Raw genomic sequence first — 15089 nt, 5'->3', positions numbered from 1 at the left:
GCAGAATAAAACCCTTTCAATCATATATTTGCAGTGTTTTCAGATGGTAAAAAGCTGCAGATGTTATTTGATTTGATGTGGCTGTTAAAGTTCAAGTCTGAGTCTATTATTATATTATTATCTTAATTTCTTTCCTGATTTAAAAGTTTTAGAGAGAGAGAGAGACACACTGTAATTTCCATCATTGTTTTGAGTGCACTGTTACTGTTAACCACACTCCGGAACAGTAGGTGACGCTGTAAAAAGAAGCAGCAGAGAAGGACGCAGTTCCCCGCCGCTCCTGCAGATGGCGGTGTCACACTGGGAATGATCCGGGCAGAGGCCGATTTGTTGCTAGTCCTAAACATGTTCCGTAATATCGTCTGAAAAGCGCGCTCAGGTCAGTGTTTTCTGTCCGTTTGTTTCTGTTAAATCTCCTCTTTTTGCTCATGAAAGTTAATGTTTGTGTGATAACGGAACAGCACACTTACAGAGATGTGTTTGTGTTCACCTCTTTAGCGCTGGTGCAGCTTCAGCTCCTCCTGAATTTGCTTCATTTTTTTCAAATCTGTGCTTGAATATTTTGCTCAAACTTGTATGAAATAAGCTGACCGTTTAAATCCACGTTTTCCCTCCTTAAGCAGACGTTTTCATTGTGTCCAGAGAGTAAACATCAGGTCATTGTTGATCCATTGATTTCCTGTTAAAAACTGCACATCTAAAGCTCAGTCTGTTTATAAAGGCTTTTCGGTTCTTTCATGGGATCCGAATCTTTGGGATCAGTTCATTCCAGAGCCGTTCAAAAGACTGGCTGTTTTTATGTTTATTTATATGACAGAAGCCAATGTAGGAACTCATTTTATCTACAAACCAATCACAGAGAGAAACAGCCAAGCCTCAGATCTGTTTAAAATGGTTCAAACTGAGAGTGGGAGAGTGTTTAACCTAATGTCTCATTTTAAAACTGACTGTTGTTAAGATGCTAAATATGTTGTTTTTTGTGTGCACAAAGCTCTGATTGGTGTTCATCATCCATCCTCCCCTCTCTCTCCCTTTTCCCCCTACTCTTTCCCCTCTCTCCCTCACTCTCTCTCTCTAACCTTCTCCTCTCCTTCTTCCTCCCACTTCTCTCTCTCCCTCACTCTAATCCTCTCTCCTCCTCCCCCCTCTCTTTCCCTCTCCAAGCATCTCTCCTCCTCTCCCTGTTCCACCCCCGATTCTCTTTTGCCCTCTCTCCCTTCCTCACGCTAACCCTCTCTCCTTCTCTCCTCACTCTAACCCTCCCCCCCCCACTCTCTACCTCTAATCATCTCTCCTCCTCTCCTTCCTCCTCCCCTCTCTCCCTCCCGTTCTAACTCTCGCCTCCTGTCCTCTCCCCATTCTCTCTTTAACCCTCTCTCTTCCTCCCCCTCACTCCCTCCCTCTCTAACCCCCTCCCTCTTCCTCTCCCTCTCTCTAACCCTCTTTCCTCCTCTCTCCCTCCCTCCCTCTCTCTAACCCACTCTCTAACCCTCTCTCCTTCTCTCCCTCCTCCTCCCCCCTATCTCTAGCCCCTTGCTCACCCTCTTTCCTCCTCCCCTCTCTCTCTCCCCCTCTCTCCCCCTCTCCTCTTCTGCTTCTCAGCTGATTCTTGCATTGATTTAATCATAAAAATGCATGAAAACTAGAAAGAAAAAGATTTATCCTTCCATTTTCTTCCTCTTATCCGGGGTCGGGTCATGGAGGCAGCAGTCTAAGCAGGGACTCCCAGACTTCCCTCACACCAGACACGTCCTCCAGCGGGACCCCAAAGTGTTCCCAGGCCAGCCGAGAGACATAGTCCCTCTAGTGTGTCCTGGGTCTTCCCCGGGGCCTCACCCCAGTGGGACATGCCCAAAATACATGATTCAGTTCAGCCAATGTCCTGTCTCCCTCCATCAGGACTAAACATAAAACATAAGACCTAGGAAAGGGGCAGGGGCTTCTCCGTTGCTGTCCCCACCTTCTGGACCTCCCTGTCCAAACACATCAGTCTCATCCACACTCACCATGTTCAAAACACACCTGAAAACTCACCTGTTCAAAACTGCCTTCAGATAACTGCATCTCCTGCATCTGTTTCTTTATTTTGTGTTTTGTCTTGAACTGTGTGAAGCATCTTTGAGTCATGAAAGGAGCTTTACAATTGTCATGTACAGATCGACCGATATGGGTTTTTTTCATGGTCGATGCCGATACCGATTGTTTAGAATCCAGAGAAACTGATGATTCTTAAACTCTGCCAATATTTTGAGACAATATGTAGGGCTGATTTTGATTACATTTATTCTGTAATTTTAAATTTACTACAAACTCACCATAGCTCTTTTTTACCATAAACTTTTCAGAGAGTTGTGTCGTCATGTTTTGTACTGTTATCTCTTTGCCCTAAAGTGTTCAAATAAAGCTTTATGTGTTCTCTTTAGGCAGCGGATCGGCCAAAACAAAATATCGGCATGTCCTGGAGATTTAAGGCGGATAGCCAATTTGCTAAAAAGTGCAAATATCAGCCATATATATCGGCCTATCTCTAGTGTTATGTATTATTATTATTATTATTATTATGGGAGTGAATCCTAAGTTTGAGCTGCCTTTTTCCAAGAATTTGATTACTTTTCTGCTAATAGTTGTTTTGCTTGAACGCCGCTGCAGTTGGAGTCTTGTGAGTGCAGTTTGGGTCAGATACATGTCAGATCATAAAACTATTTAATCGTTTTGGAAAAATTTTGCTACGCCCCATTTTAATCAAGCGTTTAGTCAACCAAGAATCTCTTTAGTCGACTACACCCCTACAAGTTATGTCTCATTTTTCCATGTTAAAATCATTTTGAACTCACCAAATTCAGACTGATTTAACAAATTTTTACATATGTTCTATTCTAGGTCAAATATGAGCAAAAAACAGACCATAACCTCCCTCCCATTCAACTGTGAGACATGTGGAGAGGTGTTCTTGGATGGCCTGTCCCTAAAATCCCATCGACTGCTTCACTCCGGGAGGAAGCTGCACGCCTGTGAATACTGCGGAAAGCTGTTCCCGAGTCCAGCTAAAGTTCGGAATCATCACAACGTCCACTTCAAGAATAAGAAGTCCAGACAAGTGCAAACTGTGATTGAGGTTAGTACCAAAAAACTGGTCATATCTGCTCGTCAGTGTCACATATCAGAGACTTAACAGGGCTGGACCTGATTAGTGCTGGAATGGGAGACCGCAGGGAACATCACGTGCTACAGGGGGGCAGCAGTGGCTCTAATGGGAACTGTTGTTGTGTCCATACACAAAAAACACTTCACCCACTTGATTGCCTAGTGTGAATGTGCGGGTGGTGGTTGGAGGGGCTGATGGTGCAGATTGGCAGCCTCGTGTCTGTCAGTCTGTCCCAGAACAGCTGTATAGAAGACTATTCAGTGAGCCCATTTAGGTCTGTTTATATTATTGGTTTAGTTCAGTTGTTGTTCCTTGTTCCTTGTTGTCCCTTGGTGCACCACTAGAGGGGAGTGAGTGCACACCAAATGCGCCGCAGACACTTAAAGGACATGGATCCACAACGTTACCTGCATCTGCTCTGTCATGGACTGACTTAATATTTGAATTATACTGTGCGTCCCTTAGACATAACTGTTCTTATGTCTACTTTTTGTGATATTATGTTATAACTTATTGTTATAATTTGACAGTGTTTAGCTTTAGTTTTTTTACACGCTAGCCTCATGACTAGACTGACCTCCTATCGGCCACTTTATTAACTTCTTTTTATTCACATTATGTAAATAACCATGCGGTCACTTGTGTAACCACCATTTTGATTTATAATTAATATATTGTTTGTATTTGTTTATTCTTTCCCTTGTAGAAAACACACATACACACATACCCACACCCCAAGTAAGGACAATAAAGGAACGTGGATTCCCTCATTCTTCCAACTCACCTGAACATATTTCATTACTATCCTGACCTGACACCCTGCAGTGATTGTTAGCCAGCATTCAAGCTACTGCATATTATAATCCTGTGATAGTATTTAACCACCACCGAGTGTGGAGTAAAATGATAATCTTTGACCAAAATGATCAAACTAGGGAAAACTATCCAGGATTTTTAAAACAATATTTTAAACTAGTAGTCCTCAGGTATCTCTACTTTACAAAATTTTACAGTGGATACTTTTTACTTTTACTTGAGTACATTTGAGAGCAGTATCTGTACTTTCTTCTCCACTACATTTTTGAACAAGACTGAAAAGTAAATTATACTTTCATCCTACATCCTGAGTAAAGTTTTCGAGGTCAAGCTTCGGCTTTGAGCAAAACAAAAATAAATAAACAAAATTCAAAAGAAATGTTAAAAAACTGATGACTGTGACCAAAATATGTGTCATTTTTAATCAGTATCACTACATTTTAGACTTTAACAGCACTTACTCTAAGAGGTACTTTTATTTTTTCATGTGATACTTTTACTTGAGTAACGTTGCCACATCCATTTTCAAATTTCCTTCATTTTATATTTCACTAAAGTTTTTGTTTCTGGTTTCTTTCTTTCACTGCATCAACTTCTTTTTCCCTCTTTTCTTTCCAGGATGACAAATCCAAACTGTTCAACGTCATCGTGAAAGAGGAGGACTGCCTGACTCCCATCTCCTCCTTCACTCCGGGCAGCAGTACTTCAGATGAACCCCAGGGGGCGGCGTTCACCTGTGAAACCTGTGGAGAGGCGTTGTCTTCCATCACAAACCTGCAGATACACCAGCGCCTTCACACCGGGAGGAAGATACACTCTTGTACCTTTTGCGGGAAGCTGTTTCTCGCCAAGTTTAAGCTCCGGGAACACGAGCGGGTGCACACGGGCGAGAAGCCGTACACCTGCGACACCTGCGGGAGCACGTTCACGCACGCCTCCAACCTCAGAGTCCATCAGATCGTACACACAGACGCCAGGCCCAACGTGTGTCAAAACTGCGGCAAGACGTACAAAAGTAAAACAGCCTTAAAGAAACACCAACAACTGGAGGCTTTGAAAGTAAGAACATGAACAACAATGGAGGTGTCATGATACTGGAATTTCAAACTTGATTTTGATACTAGACAACGGTAAAAGAGAGAGAGAGGAAGAGAAGGACAGAGGAGAGCAGGGGGCAAAGAAGAGAAAGAGAACAGAGACAGATGAGGGAGAGAAGGTAAAAGATAAAAGCAGAGGAAAGAAATAGAGGAGGAGAGAGAGAGAAGGAGGTGAGGGAGAGAGAAGGGGGAGTGTGAGAGAATGAGAAGAGAGAAGGAAGAGTGAGGAGGAGAGACAAATGGATTAGTGGGAGAGGAAGAAGGTGAAGCAATCAGGAGAAAGACAGAAGGGAGGAAGAGGGAAGATGAGGAGAGAGGGAGGAAAGAAAGAGGGTAAAGGGAGAGAAAAGAGAAAGAGAGGAGGGGATGAAACGAAAGGAAGAAGAGAGGACAGTGCTCAGTGGAATGTAAGGAGAGAAAAGAGAGAGAGGGACAGAGGAGGGCAGGGGGCAAAGAAGAGAAAGAGAACAGAGACAGACGAGGGAGAGAAGATAAAGGATAAAACCAGAGGAAAGAAAGAAGAGAGGAGGAGAAAGAGGGAGAGAGAGAGAGAATGAGGAGAAAAGGAGGAGAGGGAGAGAATGAGAAGAGAGAGGAGGAGAGACAAATGGGAGGATTAGTGGGAGAAGAAGGAGGTGAAACAATCAGGAGAAGGGAAGAGGAGGAATAGAGGGAAGATGAGGAGAGGGGGAGGAAAGAAAGAGGGTAAATGGAGAGAAAAGAGAAAGAGGAGGGGATGAAAGGAAAGAGAAAGAAGAGAGGACGGTGCTCAGTGGAATGTAAGGAGAGAAAAGAGAGGAAGACAGGGACAGAGGAGAGCAGGGGGCAAAGAAGAGAAAGAGAACAGAGACAGACGAGGGAGAGAAGGTAAAAGATAAAAGCAGAGGGGAGAAAGAGGTTGAGAGAGAGAATGAGAAGAGAAGGAGGAGAGGGAGAGAGAATGAGAAGAGAGAGGAGGAGAGACAAATGGGAGGATTAGTGGGAGAGGAAGGAGGTGAAACAATCAGGAGGGAGGAGGAGAGGGAAGAGGAGGAATAGAGGGAAGATGAGGAGAGGGGGAGGAAAGAAAGAGGGCAAAAGGAATGTAGGGAGAGAAAAGAGAAGGGGATGAAAGGAAAGAGAAAGGAGTAGGTTCATAGTGGTCAATGGTGTATACTCGTCTGTGTGTCGTACAAAGAGACATCATTATAAATAGATTCAGGAAAGAGTCATTTCTGTTCTGTGAATGTGACTTTTTAGTATCGGTACCTGCTCACATAAGTATCTAGTTTCAATACTAGTTTTAGTATTGATTAGTATCTGATTTTTGATACTTTTGACAACCCTATTTTGAGCATGTTCACCACAGACTTTTACTGAGAGTTGGGATGAAGTTACTTAAAGGGCTCATATTACTTTATGTCCAGTTCTAATGTTGTTTCCTCGTCACAAACAGACCTGGAGTTGTGTTTTGTTTCATTCACACATGTTTAACACACAAACCTTGCAGATTTAGTCTGAGTTCTTCTCTCAAACTGAAAACACTCTGTTCCACCTTGTGATGTCATTATGTGGTGATACAGGAAGTGCTCCACTGTGTTTTTAAACTCCACACACCTTCATTTATAGAATCATTTGCATAATTTCAGCCCTGGAATTGCGACTTATCTCAACTGAATTAAAGGTAAAAGGAGCTGTTCACTTGAAAACTACCACTTGATGACATCACAAGGTGGAACAGAGCATTTTGAGCTTTGGAGATGTTACAGACTAATAATAAAGTGTGACTCAAACATGTGTGAATGAAACAAAACACAACTTAGGGCTGTTTTTGATGCGCTAACAACATTCTAACATGGATTAAAGCTACAAGTGTCAGTTTTATGTGATATAGGACCTTTAATCCTATAATCTTGAGCCTTGTGGAGGTCTGAAATACTTTGCTAAGTTCTTTGCTGAGGACACAACTCTTCTGACTGTGCAATTGTATTAATTAAAGGTCTTGACTTGTCTCTTTTTTTTCTGCAGGAAAAGACGGCAGCATTGGTTAAGAAAGAGGAGGAGACTGACCTCACCTGTCACAAATGCGGCAAAGAATTTACCGATCCGAAAAAACTCCGAGTCCACGATCGCATTCACCGAAAACCGAATATCTGCAAATTCTGTGGAAAAGTGTTCCTCAAACCATCCCACATGATCCGCCACGAGCGACTCCACACCGGAGAGAAGCCGTTCAAATGTGAGGAGTGCGGCAAGTGCTTTCGCTTAAGTTACCTTCTGAAATCCCACCAAAACTCACATTCTGGAGACCGGCCGTACGTCTGCGAGCTGTGCGGGAAAGGCTTCTCCACTCCACAGACGCGGTCTAACCATCGGAGGTTCGTCCACGCCAAACCGGAGGAGAGCTGCGTGTGTGCGGTCTGCGGCAAAGTCTACAGGTCCGACTCGGGGCTTAGGAATCACATGCTGCGGCACACAAGCAACCTCATCACAACAACTGAGGTAAAGAAAGAGATGAGCATGTTTTCTTAAATGAGCTCAGTCTTAAGCACTGTAAAACTCAAAGTTCAAACCTTCATAGGCGATTTGTCGGTTCAGAACGTTTCATCGACATTGTGGGTTTTGTCGGGGAGAAAACAAATTGCAAACGTACAGCACTTCAGAGTCACACTGCAATCCAACATTTATGTAAATTTGTCTGAACACATTCTGTACTGTACAGGAGACACGGCACGGAGGAGACTGATGGACAATGGTCTACAGTCCAACAGCCAATCATGACGCACAACACAATGGTCTACAGTCCAACAGCCAATCAGGACGCACAACAAAATGGTCTATAGTCCCTTAGCCAATCAGGACGCAGAACACAATGCATGTTCATATGATGTAAAAAAGCATGTAAAATTGCACTAAAAAAACATGAAACACTGAGACCAAGAAAGGTGAACCGAGTTATAGTGAGGGACAACTGTATATTGAAAAACTGTCCTCTCTCTGTACCTGCTGCTGTCAGACTCGTCATTTTGGTCTTAAATGTTCGTATTAACCCGCTCTACATGATCCTGGGGTTTTTATTTCACTGTTGTGTCTGTAAATCAAGATATGAACATTAATAAGACAAATCAGGCGTCTTCTTTCCTCGAGTTCACTCCTGTTAGCAGGTTTGATTGACAGTGTTGCTAAGTGCCTGCTCCCTGCTAAACCAGTGGTGTGAGCAGGAAGGGGCGTTACCTTCAACAGTTCCAAATTGGTTGCTATGATACTTGTAGCCAAAGTTCCTAATATGTAATTCGGCTCCAAATCCGCCACTATAACTGCTAGCCTTGATGCGTTTCCTTTGACTGGAGCTGAATGCTGTGGATGACATCTGACATCACTGTTTTGTTTATTTCCAGATGAATTCCACGTCAGACGGGGGCGCCGCTGCGGACAACGAGACAAAACCTGCTACTGACGCTAAACTTTTTGCATGTGTCAAATGTGGGAAGACATTTTCTGCCTTTCTGAAACTGAAACTGCACCTGCGCGTTCACACGGGGAGGCGGGTCCACCAGTGTAAGGACTGTCCCCGAGTCTACCTGTCCCCCAGCCTCCTCAAGCAGCACGCGCTCACCCACACCGAGCACAAACACAAGTGTGACCAGTGCGGAAAGGTTTTTAAAAACATACGAGTTTATCAAGACCACAGCAACCTGCACACGAAGGAAGTGATGCGCCCGTGCGAGACCTGCGACCGAGTGTTCTGGACGCGGAACAGTTACGTCAGCCATGTTAAACGATGTAATCCGATAGGTAAACCTGCGCAGGGCAAAACGAAAGTGCAAAAGTAATATATTCAGTAGTGTTACATTTGGTTGTGATGTAAACAGAGGTGGGGTTAAAAGCGCTGTACCTGTTTTTTTGGTTTAAAGGTCTTACATTACATAAAATCGACTCATGTGAGATTTAAGTTATGTTATAATACTGTTACTGCATCAAAAACAGACCTGGAGTTGTGTTTTGTTTCACACATGTTTGAGTTCAGTTCAGTTTATTTTAGTAAAGCCCAAAATCACAGCAGCAGTTTCCTCTTACGGCTGAACGTGAGAAATGATTTAACTAACAGAAACTTAGAAAATCAACGATGAAACAGAAGCAGACAAGAAAAGTAATCAACGGAAAACAAACAAATGGAGAAGTGTCCCAGAGCACCCCCTGTCCTTAGACCCTGCTTCTCAGCAAGAAAAAAGACAAACCTGGAGGAGAACCACAGTGAAGGACAGATCCACTCCCCTGGACAGACAGGCTGCAGATGTGTCCAGGACTAATGTGCATCCGTTTACAGAAAGAGTTCAAGTCTGTAGAGCCAGAGCCACTCAACTAAGAGACAGAGAGGGGCCGACCCACCACAGGATGAGAGCCACCCCAGCCAGGCACCGGGTCATCCAGCCAGACGAGGGAAGAGAGGGTCCAGGTCCACAGAACAGGATCAGGGCACAGGAGGAGCATCTAGGGTCCAGTCATCGCGGGAGGGCATCTGAAACAGGGAACACCATGTGAAGAGCAATGAACGAACTCCAGGTGAACTGAAGAGTGAAGCTGTTTGAGGGAAAACAGGAGGAAACAGGATAGTCTCAGGTCACCATACTTCCCCCTGCAAGCTCTCCCTAAGCAGCTCAACTAAAACTGCAGGTTTTATTTCTGCTCCTCACTGTCCTGACCATGAGCTTATTCAAAGAGGAACGTATTAAGTCTGGTCTTAGATTTAATGTCAGGAGGAGAACTTTGAATTTAAACTTTACAGAAGCCAGTGAAGACACTCCCGCTCTTGGGTGATGTGTTCTCTTCTCTTAGTTCCTGTTAAGAGTCTGGCTGCTGCATTTTGAACTAGATGAAAGGTTTTTGTAGAGTTTTTAGAGCATGCAGCGAGTGAGGAATTACAGTAATCTAGCCTTAATGTAACAAATGCACAGATATGTTTTTCAGCGTCACTTTTAGACAAGATTTTTCTGATTTTGGTGACATTACGCGGTGTAACCTGCGTAACCCTTTATTATAATTAGTCTAGTCTGTTCCACCTCGTGATGTCATGAAATGGTAGTTTTCAAGTTAACAGCTCCTTTTACCTTTAGTTCAGTAGAAGATCAGAAACTCCAGAGCTAAAATGATCCAAATGATTCTAGAAATGAAGGTGTGTGGAGTTTAAAAACAGTGGAGCACTTCTTGTATCACCACATGATGACATCACAAGGTGGAACAGAGTGTTTTATATTTTTTCATTTACATGTTTAACACAAAAACACAACTCAGGTCTGTTTGTGACGAGGAAACAACATTAGAACAGAGACCAGAGAATAGAGGAATATGGACCTTTAAAAACAGAACTAGTTGATTTTAAATAGTTTATAAATTCTTATCATTCAAATTATTAATGATGCCCATCTGAACTTCACCTCTGACCAGACTCACATATTTGTAAAGTTTCTAAGTGTGTAATCTGGATCCCAAGCAGTACATATGTCATTGATTTTCCCAAAATGTTCCACAGTGTGACATTAAACGTCTCGATTTTGCCTGTGGATGTTTTATAAATGTGCTTTATAAATAAACTTGACTCGACTGCGCAGATTAGACCTGTAATGTGACCTGATGACGCTGCCTGCTCGTCTCCATGGAGATAGGTTTAATGTCACACTGTGGAACATTCAAGGCAAAGTTTTAGTGTCGATAGCTCCTCCCTTCAGACAGATATAAGGCAGTGATTTCCCCTGAAAACTGTAGTCCAGACAACAGAATTCAGTTTTCTGTTAAATTTACCTTAGTAACATTTTAATTAAACTGTATTTTGCAGTTTTCAGACTTGATACATTTAATTCTATTTGAGTAGTACTTCTATTTTGACGGTGTAGCAGTACTCTTACTGGAGTAAACGGATACCAGAGCAGAGACTGAAAACAGTATTTATTTTCTTTAAACTAAAATAAAACAAGACAAAACTGGTCCAAACGTGTTATGTAACTTATTTATTTCTCAAGTAACGACAGAACGACTTTCATTGAGACGTTTTAGGCCGAGTATAATCTGTAAACCGTCTGATTCAGCTGGAATAAAAAGATTGATCCAGTTGAACAAAATTCAGCAAAAATCACCACATTTGAATCGTTATAAGACTCAAAATCTGCACAAAATATGTCTACTTTTTAATCTTTAAGTACATTTTTAAACAAGTACTTTTTCATGTGATACTTTTTTACGTTTTTTTTTTTTTTTTTTTTGTTCTGGTATCTGTACTTTTACTGTTTTTTTTACATCGATTTGTCCAACCAGATATCGACTGCACTGATATCTGGAAGCCGATATCCGATACCAGTAACGGCTCAGTGAATCCCTAAGTTTGGCTCCTCTTTTTATTATGAGAAATTCTAAAAGTCACACATCATTTAAAACCACTTTAAATGATTTCAACATTTGTGCTTCTTCAGATTCCATTTATTTTATTCAATTTTTTAATTTTATTTTTTCAAAATCTTTTAATTTTATTTTTTCAATTTTATTTTTTTAATTTTATTTTTTCTATTTTTTTTTTTTTCACTTTTTTCACATGAGAAATGGGACTGGGCCTGAAGTAATTTGAAGGACCAAATACTTTGTACTTCTACTTGAATAATAGTATTTTGACAGCTCTCATACTTGATGATGTTTTCTGCTACTGCACCCCCTGCTGGACATAAACCAGACATGTAGAACTAAATATTGGTGGTGGACTTGTTTCTGTGGTGATTCAATAAATGTTTAGAGATAAAACAGTTTACTGTGTTTGAGAATTATGTTTTTTTTAAACTATGGAGTATTAAAGAGGAGTTCTTTTTTTTTTTTTTTTTTTAAAAACACCCTCTTTAAACTGGAAATAAATAAAAATCAATCCTCAGATACTAATGTCTGTAGGTATAAACTTATTGAAACTGAGTCATTTGGCCTTTCACATGACTTTGATTTAATATCGTTTCACAAGTTCCAGTAGTTTTTATGTCACAGCTCTTACTCTGAAGTCCCTCCTTCACTCATTTATTCAGAGAAGAGCTTTAATGACCCGGTAACATCTGCATTGTTCTTGTATTTATAGAGTCTCGGGACAGAAGCCTTTGTTTGTCTCCAGTTTGTCCAGGGTTTTCTCAGAAGTCTGACGTCTGCTCATTATTCATAGACAAGTATTATGTTAATATGGGGTTAAGTCCGTGCTCTATTTTAGATTTTTTTTTTTTTAAATAGAGGCGGATTTGGAGCTGAGTGACAGTATCATAGCAACCAAAGAGCCAATCCGGAGCCAGGGTTTAGCAGGGAGTGGGCGCTTAGCAACGCTGTCAATCAAACCTGTTGCTAACATTAGCAGGAGTGACCTCAGGGAAAGAAGACACCTGATCTGTCTGTTATTAATGTTCAGATCTTGATTTATGAGCAAAATAGTGAAATAAAAACCCCAGGATCATGTAGAGCGGATTAACACGAACATTTAAGACCAAACTGACGAGTCTGGCAGCAGCAGTTACAGAGAGAGGGGACAAAATAAAAAAACACAAAAAATAAAGTCAAAATAACAAAAAACAAAACCTCAAAATAACTAAAAACAAACAAACAAACAAAATCTAAATAACTAAAAAAATAAAGAAAATTTAAAAAAACTCAAAATAACAAAAAAAAAATTATAATATAACTTAAAAAAAAAAAAACCTCTCAAAATAAGAGGAAAAAACCCAAAACCTCAAAATAACTGAAAAAAACAACTAAAAATAAAGAAAATTATAAAAAAAAAAAAAAAAATAAAAAAAAAAAACTAAAATAAAAATAACAAAAAAAAAAACACCTCAAAAAAAAAAAAAAAAAAAAAAAAAAAAAAACGTAAAAAATAAACTCCAAAAAATCAGGATCATGTAGAGCGGGTTAATACGAACATTTAAGACCAAAATGACGAGTCTGACAGCAGCAGGTACAGAGAGGACACAGTTTTTACAGTGAATTGGAGCCAGAGTCGATAGAGCGTAAGTAAACTACCCCTCTTTAATACCACATAGAAGTAAAATCCTCCTCTTTATCTTTAAATCTCTCGTCTGTTCATTGTGGAGCAGACACAGTTGTGAGCGACACATGACTCAAAGTGTCGAAGTCAGACTTTTGCACAGTTATTTATTTTGACAGGCGTTTAGAGACGAGAGACAAGTGTGACTGTGAGTGTGACTCGAGCAGAGAATCCAGGGTCCAGTCTAGAGTCCACGTGATGGGACTCTCCGCTCTTTTACTGGATCTGAATTTTCCTCGTCTATATTTACTTTAGCGATATGTCAATTTACCTATATACATCATAGTATTTATAGTATTTCCTGTACCTGCTCAGGGACGACAGGGGGAAATGAACATTCTCGCTGTAACCTGCCACAGCATTTCTCCTGTAACTTGTCTAAAAAGCATCCAATACCCAAAACACAGAGAAATTACAAAGATAAAGATTTGCTTCTTTAAAAAAAAGAACCGTTCTATAGATCTGACTCGTCTAACCAGCATCACATGACCAGTATCGATCCACATTATGACTCAGTAAATAGTTCAACAGTATTTGAGGATATTTACTAAAAGAGTTACTGTTTGACCCCAGTGTACACGTTTTATGGATCAGAGCAGCCAGAGACGAACACGCAGACACAGAGAGAACATGCAAACTCTACACAAACACAAGGGTTAAAGGTCATATATTACACAATTCTTATTCTTATTCTGGATTCTTGTGAGTGGTGTTATAATGTTGTTAGTGCATCAAAAACAGACCTGGAGTTGTGTTTTGTTTCATTCACATGTTTGAGTAACACTTTATTATTAGTCTGTAACATCTACAAAATTCAAAACGCTCTGTTCCACCTTGTGATGTCATCAAGTGGTAGTTTTCAAGTTAACTCCTCCTCCTTTTACCTTTAGTTCAGTAGAGATTGACAATTCCAGTGGCTGAAATGATCCAAATGATTCTGGAAATGAAGGTGTGTGGAGTTTAAAAACACAGTGGAGCACTTCCTGTATCACCACATGATGACATCACAAGGAGGAACAGAGTGTTTTCTGTTTGAGAGAAGAACTTTGCCTAAATCTGCAGGGTTTGTGTATTAAACATCTGTGAATGAAACAAAAAAACACAACTACAGGTCTGTTTGTGACGAGGAAACAACATTAGAACAGAGATCAGAGTCATTTAAAAGTACTGAAGTAAAAGTAGAGTTTACTTTAATACTTTTTCCTTACACCTCGGGTCCAGAGTTGGTCGACTGACTCCGCTCTGGCCTCTCTCAGCTCCATGTGAAAGAACAGGATAAGAACACAGCCTCACATTCAACACATCACCAACTGCAGTTTATGTAATGACTACAAAGCAATTAGAACATTTCCACGAAACGAGACACGAGAGCGACACACAGGATGCCATTTTGATTTGACCTCATGATAAAGACACTGTGCTGTCCAGCTCATAATTCTGATCTTATTTTATTTAATATTTTTTGCTGCTACAATGGAACAAAGACAACCAACTCCAACTGTTAAAAAAAAACAACAACTCTGAAGATCATTTTCTTCATGTGTGAATCTTAAATTTGAACATGTATTCTGCGCATTACGTAACTTTTGGAGTGAATTATTTAATTTTCTCGTCTGTGTTCTGTTCTGCCGTTACCATGGAGACACAAACACTTTAAAACACAAAACGGATTTAAATTGCAGATTTTAAGGAGTTTGTTATTAACACGAGCTCAGATTAAAGTCTAATTTGAGTAACGGAGCTTCAGACAGAGCAGTGCGTTCAGTTAGCATCACAACCCCATCGAATGTTGACATCAGCTGCAAACTACCAACAAGGCTGACTTGTATTTTTTTTTTTTTTATTACAGGTGTTTTTATTGCTCACAAACACTCAAAACAAACCCGCGTATACGAATAACTGTTATGTTCCACAGACTGGCATTAAACTTTCCGATCTCCATGGAGACAGACAGATGACGCTGACATGTGGGCGCGTTAGTCAGCTCAGTCTGGGC

The 15089-nt window shown here is 40.8% G+C and overlaps 1 protein-coding gene across 1 annotated transcript; it reads left to right on the top strand.

The window, feature by feature from the left end:
- The first annotated feature begins 291 nt into the window (after positions 1–291).
- Positions 292–11819, top strand: LOC117389508 (zinc finger protein 345-like). The gene is made up of 5 exons (XM_033987195.2): positions 292–379; positions 2881–3115; positions 4580–5020; positions 7066–7539; positions 8436–11819. Exons 2-5 carry the CDS (start codon positions 2888–2890, stop codon positions 8868–8870), a joined length of 1578 nt encoding a protein of 525 aa, XP_033843086.1. The 5' UTR covers positions 292–379; positions 2881–2887; the 3' UTR covers positions 8871–11819.
- Positions 11820–15089: the final 3270 nt, after the last annotated feature.

This window comes from Periophthalmus magnuspinnatus, chromosome 3, assembly GCF_009829125.3.
Source record: "Periophthalmus magnuspinnatus isolate fPerMag1 chromosome 3, fPerMag1.2.pri, whole genome shotgun sequence".
In the NCBI taxonomy this organism is placed as follows: domain Eukaryota; kingdom Metazoa; phylum Chordata; class Actinopteri; order Gobiiformes; family Gobiidae; genus Periophthalmus; species Periophthalmus magnuspinnatus.
The sequence above is the reverse complement of the archived record's forward strand: the minus strand, read 5'-3'. Positions and strand labels throughout refer to the sequence as shown.